The sequence below is a fragment of the Morone saxatilis genome, unplaced genomic scaffold, assembly GCF_004916995.1.
Source record: "Morone saxatilis isolate NCDOM2014 unplaced genomic scaffold, NCSU_SB_2.0 Contig14, whole genome shotgun sequence".
NCBI classification, from domain to species: Eukaryota; Metazoa; Chordata; class Actinopteri; family Moronidae; genus Morone; species Morone saxatilis.
In genome coordinates, this window is record NW_023339696.1 from 2,601,796 (window position 1) to 2,615,391 (window position 13,596).

The 13,596-nt window shown below is 40.1% G+C and overlaps 1 protein-coding gene across 1 annotated transcript; it reads left to right on the plus strand.

Moving 5' to 3' along the window:
• The first annotated feature begins 3,220 nt into the window (after positions 1-3,220).
• pyya (peptide YYa) lies at positions 3,221-10,310 on the plus strand. The gene is made up of 4 exons (XM_035655240.1): positions 3,221-3,332; positions 6,269-6,456; positions 9,807-9,887; positions 9,992-10,310. The coding sequence occupies exons 2-4, from the start codon at positions 6,269-6,271 to the stop codon at positions 10,014-10,016; spliced, it is 294 nt and encodes a 97-aa protein (XP_035511133.1). The 5' UTR covers positions 3,221-3,332; the 3' UTR covers positions 10,017-10,310.
• The last annotated feature ends 3,286 nt before the right edge of the window (positions 10,311-13,596 follow it).

Consider the following 13,596-nt stretch of genomic DNA (forward strand, 5'->3'; position numbering starts at 1 on the left):
TCGCCTCACTTTCTCCCCCCTTTCCTGTCTACATTCGGCTGTCACTACCCATTAAAGGGATAAAAGCCTCCAAAAAAGAAAACAAACGTTTCAGTCTATCTATTAGACGTGAGAGAGGCTGAGTACTCCCCTTCAACTCTGGGGAGAAATCCAAAAAGTTAGTGCAAAACAACAGCATTAGTTATTGTGCTGTTGGCTTTGAGTGATCCTGTGCTGTAAATCCTGTCGCGATGCAGGTGAATATATGTCTTAGTTAATAGGCTGTTGGTGTTAATTGTGTGCTGTAAATCAGGGCAGGTACACTACAATTTGCTTTGGACTAAAAAGGTTTAACACAGCCTTTAGGTACAAGCAGGGGATTAGTTAGGCTCGGATTAGGTCATCTTTGAGGCATATTGGTGATGTTCTAGTGTGAAAGCTCATTTAGTCACACGATGTGTGAAACCCATCATGCAGCCACGAGCCTTTCAACCCCACTCTGTTTCTAGCTCTCATAACATTTTTGACATAACTCTCTACTTCACTCCCACATGAATTGTCCCTGTTAAGATTTAGATCAACGTAATTGGAACGATAATTAGTTCCCACAGGGTTCTGTGCAGAGAGGAGTATCAATATGTGTTATTGATCTGGATCAAGTGGTGTTCAGCTCGTGCATGTCTATTGATTTGTCTTTTTTCATTATATCCTGTTCAATCTGTGTTGTACATGTAACAGGACTCACATTCCCACGCATATTTCTTGAGCAGCTGAGCAGAATGCTGTTGAAATGGTTGATAATGGTGTGCTGTGATTTGAATGAATGAATGAATAAATGAAATAATGCTGGTTTGGATTACTTTGTAACTTGTCATCAGATTGCTAAGGGATCCCGAATAAAGAAAAAGTGACATATTTAGGATCATGCAGTGTGTAAGAACATGGAAGAAATATATAAATATCATTTTGAAACAATTACTGTACGCCAACCTTAGAACAAGAGATAACAGTATTAAAAGACAAAAAAGCAATTCAAACTGCTTAGAAGACAAAACACCCAATAGCACAGAGTGTCTACATGTTTTTAGAAGCTATTTAAAACTATCAACTGATTGATCACTGATCAACCTTTGGTTTTAAGCCTAGGGACAGCTGGAAGGCCTCGGTCGTAGACCTCAAAGATCTCGCCGAAGCTAGAGAACACAATAACTCCAAAGTGAAGCCAGCCTGTAGTACTTCATAGGTAATTAAAATCCTTTTAAAATCAATTCTACATTCAACGGGTAACCAATGTAGATTGGCTAACACTGATGTTATGTTTGACCTGCAACGTATGTTAGGTAAAAGTCTAGCAGCCGCATTTTGGATTCTCTTTTTCAGATGATCATTCACAAATGAAAACAGACCCATTAATATTTCTTCCAATATATCCTCCTAAATGTTTAAGTGCATATTTAAAATCTTTTTACAAGGTTTCCCCTTTAAAACAAGTCGGCTAGAAACATTAAAACGTCAAAAGGACGTTAGCTCTACTTTCAATCAAATAGAGCTGACGTTAGCTTAACCTCCGATAATAAAACCTTTAAACAAACAAAATTGATGGACTTCAACTAAAAATGGAATTCTGCTTTTTTCTATATCTATTTGAAATCAAGGAACCATTGATTGCCGGCACTACGAATTCTGATGTTGCATCTTCCACAAATTGTAAACTGCATGCACTGTGTGAGAACAGAAAACTTGACAGAGGAGAGGCGGTTAGCAAATGATCATTTTATCTTATTTATACTTTCCTACGGAGGTCCCTGTAGCTGCCACTGGAATAAATGCTCAAAACGATCATACTATCCAAGGTGGTGACAGGTTTGTATTTGTCAAAGATACAGAGAGTATACAGAAGATTACAAATTGGGTCTAACATGATTTATTTTGATATGATATGATATGATGATACAGAGATCTAGTAACACACCTTGATCAGTCCCCAGACCCTGAGGACAAGGCTGATCCATCAGGGTTCAGACCCTTCCCAACCCACGCTCTCTAGGACACCAAGGCGCTCTCTTTAGAGGTGAAGTCTAACGCTGTGAAGTTATCTGAAAGTCAAATGATGTTCCAGAGTTGGAAGGCTCCAGGGGATTATGTTACAGCACTAAGAGCACTACACGTGTCAACCAGGTGAACACCACAGATTCACAGATTTTTAAGGTGACATGGGACTTGCAGACACATGGAGGGCTGTTGTAGGTCTGCAACCGAAGAGGACGATCAGAGCAGCTACACGCTCCTGCGGCAGAACACTGATGTCATTATATCAAATAAAACAACCACAAAGGAAAGGAGGTCACGTAGGAGGTAGATGGATACCTGAGGGGGGCCACGAAACAATGTGATGCATGAAACCAAACAGTCTACATGTGTTCGTGCGTCAAGGCTTTGGAGAGCTGAGGCACTGCGTCATCACGCGTCCCTGTTGACACTGACGCAACTACTTTCCAAAGAATGTCTTCATGTCTGTCTGTCTGTCAGCCTCACTATTGCCTATAAAGACCAGAGCTCCGCCTAGTGGCAGGAACTGAACGGGCACCCTGTTTAATCTTCTTTAAATAAGTCTTCACAATTTGGAGTGTGAAAGAGAAAATAAATGCAGCCTCTACAGATTTATGTGCCAACTCAATATTCTTTCAAAGCACTATAAAGTGGCAACACTTATCAATCTAATCCAAAGAAAGTGACATTATTCTCATGATAAACTGTATCCCTGTTGCAGCATTTCTCACAAACAGCATCTGAGTAAACACAGATGTAACAGTTCATATGGAGGAGAGATTTGGACATGTAAAGATAGATTTCATTGATTTCCCATGTAGATGTTGCTGTTTCTCCTTCCTTATTAGAGAGGTCATAGGTTGAGAGGCTGTCTTGATGGCACAGTTTGGGTGCAGGTTGTATTTTCAGGAAGCAGATGGAAATCCACAGTAAACTTTCTTTTTTTCCCTTCACTGATGCAGCTTTTGAGTATCATGGCCCAAAATGTCATCTGTTAACTCCATCAAAAACACAAGACTGACTGAGTAATGTCTCCATCATCACCATCTGACGCATTCGGCCTGTTCACCCACCCTTTTGCTTCACACACGCACGAAATCACGCACGCCCTTGGCGCAACCCCTCCCTCCTCCGGTTCGGCTCAGCTATATAAATCTCCTCTGTTTGGAGTTTGGAACCAAGGTGCAGCGACCCGCAGAGTGAAGACTGATCGAAGAAAACAATCGCTCCAACGAGACCTCCGCTGCTGTGAAAAACCACCTGTGGTTCCGACCTCTACCTGTAACTTCCAAAGTCTTCTCAAAGTAAGTCCTCGCACTCTGACTCTAACTCCAATAGGAATAAAGATGTGTTAATAGACCGTATTCTGTGCATAATACTATATAGAACTGCATTTGGACGGATTTTCTTAACAGTTTAGAAATACCTGCAGACCGAATAGAAGAGAATTTCTGTGAGCAAGATTTTCTAAATAAAAGCCTTCTTGATATGTTAAATGTTTTGTTCAGCCAAAGCCTTTTTTTTTCTTAAAGTTTTGTACATAAAAAACATTTTTATCTACCATCGACTGAAAAAAGCTCACAATCTTTGCAGTCAGACTGTTAGTTCAGTGAGTTTCTCCAACTTTATTTATGACTTGTCAGGGTGCGCAGTTTGCAGGTTAAACCTAAAGTGAGCTAAAAAAGAAAAAAAAAAGAAAAGCATTGGTGCATGACAACAATTTAAGGAACTCTAAACATGTTTAGGAGCGACTAGCAGAGACTTTTTAAAACTACCAACTCTGTGCACGGCAGCTAGTACACTTGTTTCATCAGGCAAAAACACAACATTGGGCCTCAGTGTTTAACTGCGGCGTTAAATTGTGCGCTTAACAGCTCTGAGGTCGTGTTTGTGCATGAAGTTTGAGTAAAATCTCATCTACCTGAGGTGAAGCCGTTCAGCACCACGGACAGCGCCAGATCCGAACCACACAGACCGATGCCAGTCAGGTCTCCTCACTGCGGCTATATGCAGACAGTCACATACACTCACTTTTCTGTTTCAAACACCGCAGGCTGCAGTCGAAAATAGCGCAGTTGTAACTCATCCTGTGAACCTGCAGTCGCTCTGTAATGCGGAGGAATGAGAGCAGACAGAAGGGACCTGTTGCTCAGTGTAACTCGACTTAATCTGTAAAAAGTTTAACACCCGCAGCTGTATTTATTATTGCATGAGGGTTTTAAGAATAGGAGGAGGGATTACATACATTACGGTAATATTAAATAACGATGTTATTATATATTATACACGTTATTTATTGTTTCACAACTCAGACGCTTTGATACAGATTAGAAAACTGAAGGAATAAGGTAATCGGGATACTTTATCTGCACACGTAGAAATGAAAACGATTTGATAATTATTATTATTTTAGGCAGTTTTAATGGTGACTTGCTGCGGAGTCCGCTGGCACTGTTTGGGTCTGGCACTGGTACAGACCTGCATTGACCCCATCTGTTCAGACTGCTGAATTTTTGACACTTCTGTACTCAACAAGGAGAGCAAAAGCGAAATGAAAAGAGCAGAAAGAGTGTAGTTTACGCATTCAAAACAAAATTGGCAGATACTGTGCAGGTGGGCAGAGCAAGCAAATATTTAGTAGTCATAATAATAAAGTTATTACACAGTTCACTTGTTGTATTGTTCAAATAGGCTTTCTCACATTGTAACTTCATCAGAAGCACTTTATATTAGCCACAGGGGCGGCACCCATAAAAAAATGCCCGGCCACCCCAGTTTGGTGTCAAATGCTGTCAAATAGAACTCATTTATGTAGATTCATTTTTAAAAAGAATGCGTTGAAAAACGAAAATGAATAAACTGATCTGTTATGGCCACAATTTAGACCGACTGATAGGCTTAAGTTTAATTTTAAAAAAGGCATGTTTTGGGGGAAAAAACGTATGAAGATTTGGAAATAAAGCAATTTATTGATTTCTGATGCCAACTTCAGATATTTCTATTCAGTGCTTTACTAATGTGCCACAATAATAAAAGTGAGTTCAAATACTGATAAATGTGATTGTTGCTGCCCTCTGGCCGCCCCATGAATATTTGTGTAGATTAGCCACCACACTCTATCAAATGATATGAGATTAAATTAAGTTAAAATGACAACAATAACGTTTGGAGGACTGAGAGCCATGGATCAGAGGTATAGTTTATTGTTATAGCAGCTTTCAGAAAATGCAATTAGCTGGCAAGTTGTTATTTTATTTCTGTTTGTATGTACTTTTAATATGGTCATTTGGAACCACAGAGCAGTCAGCCCAGTGATTACGAGATTGTCTTTTAGTTGATTTCTCAACTGAGAAGCCAAGAAAACTGAGATTTTGACAGGCGACGAATACTTGAATCTTAACCATTATTATTATTAGTAGTAGAAGCGGTGATGGTAGGAGTCTTAATAATAATAATAATAATAATAATAATAATAATAGTCGTAAAGCTCACATAAAAGAAAATATACAATTGCCTCTTAATACACTAGAATGGAATTTCAGCTGTTCCAACAGCAAACTGAGTATCATTAACACATTTTACATTTTCTTATGACTTAAAATATTTCCATTTCATAACAATCATCAACCCAACAGCCTCCCTGATGATGTGTGAAATTAGTTTCCTCCACTGGAGTCAATTCCTCCTCAGGAACTAAACAACACTCAGCCAGGGGAGTCTGACAATAAGTCAATCTGCAGCCCGGAGAGTCTTTTTTTTTTCTTTACATGATACATATTGACTTGTTTAGCTGCTTCAAACACCTCTATTTACCCGTCAGCCAACTGAGCCTGAGCAGACATTTTCTGGTGAAAACAAATGACAACCCTGTGCCCCTCAGGGGAGGTTTGACACACATCGCCCATTTTTCTCATTAGAAATGAAAGAGAGAAAGTTTTTATCAGCCCTTTTGCCTCTATCATTTTCAATTTCCTTTAGAGAAGAGGTGTCGTGGGATTAATTCAATCAAACATCTGTGATAGGAGGCGATATTTTCTTTTAGTTATTGATTTTTTGAAACAAAACACATTAGTTATTTTCAACTTTTTCATCACTTCGACCAATGATACAACGGAAAACAAGAGTTTGCCACATTGCAATTACCACATTAACCATCAATAGAAAAAAAAATACATTACAAAATCGACTGAGACATTCATTTAACCTCCCTAACTCCCTGCGTCTTGCTGCCCTGTTACAGATGGCCATGATGCTGAAGCCCTGGACGGTGCTGGTGGCCGTAGTGCTGTGTGTGCTGGTGTGTCTGGGAACACTGGCCGATGCCTACCCCCCCAAACCTGAGAACCCCGGTGAAGACGCCCCACCTGAAGAGCTGGCCAAGTACTACACTGCCCTGAGACACTACATCAATCTGATCACCAGGCAGAGGTATGCACACACACACATACAGTACATATACAGCACATGGCACAGTGAAGGCTCACTGAATGTTTGTTTTGACCCTCCAAATGTTTTGATTTAAATAAAATACCAAATCAATCATTTAATATAGCAATATCCCAATGCACTGGATGAACTCACTGGAAGTGTGTAAATTGCCAAATATTCCAGACACATTATTATTTTTGCAATAAAGGACTAATAAATATGAATGAGTAAAGTGGACACTTCTGACCCACAGCAATCCTTTTTTTTGTCTTCTGACACGGGAATAAAGTATAAATCACTGATTAGAGTAATAAATACCTAGTCTATCTAAACTACCCTCCTTTTAGCTAAAATAAAGTTGACAAACTCTTTTCTGTTCACCCCTTCCTCCATAATAATTTCCATACAGTCCCTAAAGATAAATCTTACGGTTATGGAGGATCCTCATTAAGATATATAAAGGTATGTCTGTTGCATCGTCCTTCAGTGTAATGGATATGGATTCTGAAAAATTAAACTAACCCTTCCCCAAACTTATTTTCCGGTCTTAAAAGTGTAACTGAACTGAGTCTTTTTTGCTTCTTCCCATTTGCTCCTTTAGTCCAAATTTAATTTTGCTTTATTCAAGCCATTATAGTGACCGAGTTCTATGAGTTTCCCGCTCATACTTAAGCCCAGAGCTCTGTCGATGTGTGATGCACTCCGTCCCTCCTCAACCCCCACAGCCCTTTGCCAGCACACAGGAGCTTAGTAGATTAGATTACTGGCCACTCTCCAAAACCTCCAGGCCTCCAAATCAACGGGACCAGAGCAATAAAATCAGCACAGATGGACCCAAGAAAGAATCCCAAATCCACTTAGTGGGGCCTGAGCCGAGGCCTGCTGCTCGCAGGTATAGAAGTCGGTATGGAAATGTCAGAAGGCATATTTTTTGATTTGAAGCAGTCTGGCTCCTGAGCTATTTGTCTTATTCATGAAAGCCAAATAGGTCATTGATATTTAGATACTTAGTTTAAAAAAGACTTCTAATGCCATAGAAAGTCAATTTGTTTCAAGTTAAACGTTTTTACATTTCACCGGCGGTTGCAGATGAAGACATATGTGATAAGAGAACTCATGGTTCTATGAAGGTTTTGCTGTATCAGATAAAATGCTGGGTAATGTGATGGCTGTGTGCTTTAGGTTGTGCTCTCAATTAATGGATCTGGGCTGTCAGTGCAGTCCTTTGGTGCATAACTATATACAGCAGTTCATAGCATTCTATAATTGGACAAATATACTATAGTGGGCTCTTTATTAAAGGCATGAAAATAGAGCTGTTGCTACCACTGAGGTCGTGTCCTCTGTATTTTTTCTGGAAATACTTCAGCTTTAACTCCACTGTAAAACACAGTTAAAATTAAAAAACTGTTTGAGGAAACCATTTAAGTTTATTAAATCAAATGCATTAAAGATATTTGATTTAAGTAGAAGTAACTCTAAAGTATAGAAGTAACTCTAAAGTATTTATCATTAAAATAACTTGTGTAAATTAAGTTAATTGTACTAATTCCATTCAGTTAATTGAAGTACACTCATATGCAGCATTGCTACAAACTTAATTAAAATGTGTGAACAGAATTGATCTGAATAGAGTAACTTAAATCCATCTTCTTTATACAAATGTCACCATCCAGTTGAATTTACTCAGCTTCCACAAACGCAACTGTCAAAACAGCTGATGTTTACTAAAAACAACTTATAATTAAATGATTATGAAAAAAGTAGCCAATACATTTTCATACATTAAAAAAAATAGAAAAATCCTCAGCTATTCGGCATTATACTGCTTACACTTGCCATGAAGATTGGATAGAACAACAGGCAAGAAGAGGCAAACTGGCTCTTGAAAGAGAGAGCAAGAAAGACTCAGGAAAAGACATGAACAGAGAAAGCCGACATACAGAGACAGGGAAAGACGGCCAGACAGATAGAAATAAAGAGCAGGACCAACCAGGGACACTTAGGGAGATATATGGGTCCAGACGGGCCATTATCAGAGGGGGTAACATTTTACATCCTGATGCGTCGCACTGTGTGACAGCTGAGGCAGGGCGGGTGAGCTGCTCGATTGCTTTCCTTCCAGGCAAGACACACACACACACAAACACAGACCTCTGTGTGTGTAACGAAGCATAAGATTAGGTGCTGGGGTCATAGGGGGAGGTGGAACAGGTGGTTGATGGGAAAACAGAGGAGCTGCAGGTCGCGCTGCAGGGGTGTGGAATAACGCTATTTCATGCACACATACACACACACACACACATTATCAAGTAAACTTTCTGTTAAACGGCTTTGTGATTTTGCATTTGCGGCTCTCTGTGAGCCCCTGGTTTCCTTATCAAGAGAATCGTAAGACTCATCCACACATGGAAAAGACACCCTCTTACACACACCAGCATTAAAACACACACACTCTTGCGTGCACAGTCTGAATCTGACTGTGAAATTAAAGCATTAAGGATAAAGTGATGGGAAGTGAACCAATATATTAAAAGGCAGGCAGGCAGAGGAGGACACAGATGATGGACAAAGAGAGACAAGAAGGCAAAAAGACACATTTGTATTGAATATGTCAGAATGTATGACATAATCTCTGCACTTCATTTCACACAGTGAACCACCATGACCACCAAAACCGAAGATTTTAAAGAGGCTCCTCTATGAGACAGGAAGCAAAGTGTCATGGGAAAAGAAGTCTCAGTTTTGAAAAACAGAGTTGCTTTCATTTGTCTCAGTCACAGATTTCAACCGATTTTACACGTAACGGTCATAATTGAGTCATATGAGTCATGAGGAGGGCTGCTCAGCCTGTGAGGGTCATAGTGATGTAATTGGGGTTCTAACAGGAAACTTGCGTTACAAACTGGAGGTGTGGAGTTTTACAGGGGATGGCATTTAGCAGGCAGGGAATATCTAATCAAAAGATCCAGTATCCATTTCCGTTATGGGAAATGTAGGATCCAGGGTTTTGACCCATTAGTGAGTAAAACTCAATATTTCGACCACCGTCTGTTTTGTTTAAATCGATCTATCAATATTAAGTGCAATACTGTATATGGACGTAGCCTCTGTGACGGCACCCATAGGTTTATGAAGAGCCGTTGGGAAGCTCAGTGTGGTCGCTGCCTCTCAAAGCAACCACGCCCTTAATTATGCATAATTTTAAGCCTTAATATAATTTAGACCTCTTGATTCCTCTTCTGGACACCATGGATATCTGTACTAAATTTCATGGAAATCCATCCACTACATGTCAATACATTTGCCGCTAGGATGGCTAAAAACTGCTCTTCTTGGCTCTCTCCCAGGTATGGAAAGCGTTCAGCTCAGGAGGATGTGGTTGCAGAGCTGCTGTTTGGTGGCGACAGCAACAGAGACCAGAGATCAAGGTAAAGACCCTCACACACATAAGCTGAAGGAGTCATGTGACCTGTAATGTAATGTTAACAATTTATACAAGCAATTACACATTCCTTCTTGTGTTCTTCCACAGATACGACGAGTCCTACATGTGGTAACTCCGCCGCCCATCTCCCTACTCATCGGGCATTCCCTCTGGGTGCATCCCACAATGCATTTGGAGGGGCCGAAATGTGCCTCTCATCCTCTGATCCATGAACCCGACCCCAACCAACGACCATCAATGACTGGGACACAAGCTCTCTGTCTCTCTTGTCACTGTCTCTCATTACAACAAAATTGTACATAATTTATTATTGAAATAAAATATATACATATGAGATCAGAGCTACTAATCAGTAGGTGGAACTGTGTCTGTGTGTGTGTGCGTGAGCATTAATGTCCCTCTGCTGTCCAACACTGTTTAGAGGAGGAAATAATTGTTTTACTGTTGCTACTGTAAAAAAGGAACATCGGAATAAACAAATAAAAATGTTTCTGTGTGATTAAAATTAGTTGATGAATCAGGACGTTTTGGGGGGATTTCTGGGAATCTGTGGGTGTGTAGAGTTTACTCATCTTATATCTGAGTATCTGAGTCTGAACCATAGACTGTTTAATAAATAGTGGATGGAGTTTCTGGGACTGAGAAATGAGGACAATGCAGACGTACCTGCATTAATTCTAATGGCCACCATGCGGCAGCTCCATTGGTAGCAAAAAGAAGCCCGGTTGCATGTAATGGAATTAAAAAATGACCCAACTTCTCAATTGACTTATTAGCCGAGTCCAAGACCAGGACTAGCTGAGACCAGGACTAGCTGAGACCAACTCAAAACTGAGTCCAAAGAGGTTCAAGTCCAAGTCAAAACCAAGTCAGAAAAAAATGGCTTTTGCCCTTGCCAATGAGCTGAGCTTTGGCAGCCAAGATGGTTACTATGGATTTTAAATTAAACCAATGGTTGTTTTCTAAACAAGCGCGTTCCATTTTGTTCTGAAAGAGGAACTTCCAAAATACAACAACTATATATTGCTGGACTCAGTCAAGACCATGGCCAAGTCTGACAAAAGTCAGAGTGCAAATACCAAGTCAACAAGTATGAGATAACAGAAAAAAACGTCTTGAAACTACACTCAGGTAAACAGCACTACATTTAGTAAATGATACTCCCATTTAGAGTAAAATAGACCTTAAAGCAGGGTATGCTTTAGGGCGTAGCTACCTTGTGATTGACAGGTCATTCTCACATATTTTAGCGTACTTTTTATCTGTGATATGAAAACATGTGTGACCATGCAAGCCACTATTGTTTCCTGATACAAACAAGTTGCCTCAGTCACCACTGCTGGCTCCAAAAAACGACATGGAGACAGCCAGAATACTGAACTCGAGGCTTCAAAATGGAACTTCACAAACCAATAGGTGACGTGATGTATTGCTTTGCTAGCATCTTTGATAAACCAACAGAGACTTCTCACTGTTGAACAACTATAATACTTTACTAGTTGTGTCCTCGCTTGGTGTATTTTATGTTTTTATGTTTATGTAACTATTCACAATCTGGACTATTTGAGTTATCTGCAAGGTCTATAGTCGTTCATGTTGCTGTAACTTCAGTCACCACAAACTGTTTTACTGTAAACTTGATCATCTCTTTAACTGTAATTGTGTGTTTCTTATGTGTTTCAGTCTGTTTCTGGTGATGAGTTACTGTGAACAGGACCTGGCCAGTCTGCTGGAGAACATGCAGACACCATTCTCTGAGGCTCAGGTAGGACACAGTGAAGTTCCTTTAACTCTCATTCACCCACAAAACCAGCATTTGTTTTTGGGACCCATGATGTCCCATGTTAAATCTGAGGTGTCACAAGACTGATAAAGATTAAACAAGGAAAAAAATAAAGATATGTTATGCAGAACAGCATTTACATTTACAAAAAACTATGAGGGCCCCTTCCAATGCACTCAGTGACTCCTGGTTGTAACTTCCTCCGCTTGACAAGACATCACCATTTGGTCTGCATGACTCCTTAACTGCTGGTTCAGTTTGTGTAGTCTGCATTGGAATACTTTCTTTTCTTCTCTCCCTTTTCAGGTCAAGTGTATTGTCCTTCAGTTGCTCAGAGGATTGGAGTATCTCCACCACAACTTCATTATACACAGGTCAGTCCCAGACAATTACTGGAAAAAAGCGGTGACACTCATTTGTATCTATTGTGTTTATACAGCTTGTTAGTTGACTTACTATAATATCTGGTCAGCTAACCATGAACATATAAAAGATGGACATTGCATCCCCATTTCCTCCTACTGTACAAAAATGAAGCCATCATATCCCGGATATGGCCACTGCCACCTTTCACTAGACTCCAGACCGGAGTCTGTGCAGATGTGATCAGGGTTGGCACTGCGGAATCAAGGTCTCCTTTCAAACACCTGGCTGACTTAATTGCCAGCAGGGCTCAGCTCTCAATCATGTTGTGAAAACCCTGTTTTATAGCTGCAAATAACAAATTAAAAACCAAACTGTTCAGAAAAATGAACAAACATCAGCGTGATAAGAACTACCTAAAAGAAACCACCTTTAAGAAAAATGTATTTGACATGTACAATGAATGAATGATTTGCTAACATGGAGGGGGCGGGGTTTATGACCTATACTGCAGTCAGCCAGGGGGGATTGAGATGTTTTGGCTTCACTCCTGGAAAGCTGTCTTATCATCCTTCTTTATTTATGCTGATGGTCTCGTTGACACGTCTAATTAACTCCTAGTAGTAGACTAAATGTCTGTCTCAATAAGTGTTATATATTTTGGTCATTATTTATGCAGAATCTCTTCTTAGGGGCTCACCTGGTAGAGCTGGTGCCCCATTTACCAGGGCTGAGTCCTTACTGCAGCAGCCGTGGGTTTGAATCCGACCTGCGGCCATTCGCTGCGTGTCATCCCCTCTCTCTCTACCCCTTTCCTGTCACTCTTCAGCTGTCACTATCAATTAATGGCAAAAAAACCCAAAAACCCGTTCTCAGACTTCCATGATGGTGCCGGCTATTGTTAATTTGTAAGTTGTACTAGCATATTTCTGTTTATAATGGCTTAATACAAAATAATTAATTTCAGACTCTTTTGGAAACAAATACACATTTTATAAAAAGGTGTATAGAAAAATATAGAAAACATATTTACATAACATAGCTAACAATGTTAGCTGTAATGTTAGCCTCCTGGCTATTGTTCACCTTCATCCTGGCTGGTAGCAGCTTTCTGAGCTGAAAAGGTCATCACATTGTTATTTGGGTCTAAAGCCTTTGGCAGCTCCCTCTTTCTTAGTGTTCTTTCTTTTCTGGCATCCCAATTTATGTGCAGGTCCTGGCATAGCAAGGACATTGTTCAACATTAGCTAGTAGTTAGTTTAGATCAGTACATGTCTCAGGTCAAGTGGCCGGCTGGCCACGGTTCACTTTTGATGTTTTGACGTCATTAAGCCAGCCAGACAGGTGGATTAACTTAGAGCACTGATCTGGTTTTTGCTGAGATGCAAAGGTTATTAATGGAACTAAGGACATGATTTGAGTTCAGAGAGAGATGAAGGTCTGTTCTTACTCAGATGGAAAAAAGGCTAATGGAAATTTAACACAAAAGATGTGCTGATGCAGATGACTTAAGAAACAGAAACACACCAGTGTGTAGGATTTAGTG

Coding starts and splice junctions, on each gene's coding strand:
- pyya (XM_035655240.1), top strand. CDS start 6,269: ATGGCCATGATGCTGAAGCCCTGGACGGTGCTGGTGGCCGTAGTGCTG. Junction 6,457..9,806: donor AATCTGATCACCAGGCAGAG/GTATGCACACAC, acceptor GCTCTCTCCCAG/GTATGGAAAGCGTTCAGCTC. Junction 9,888..9,991: donor AACAGAGACCAGAGATCAAG/GTAAAGACCCTC, acceptor GTTCTTCCACAG/ATACGACGAGTCCTACATGT.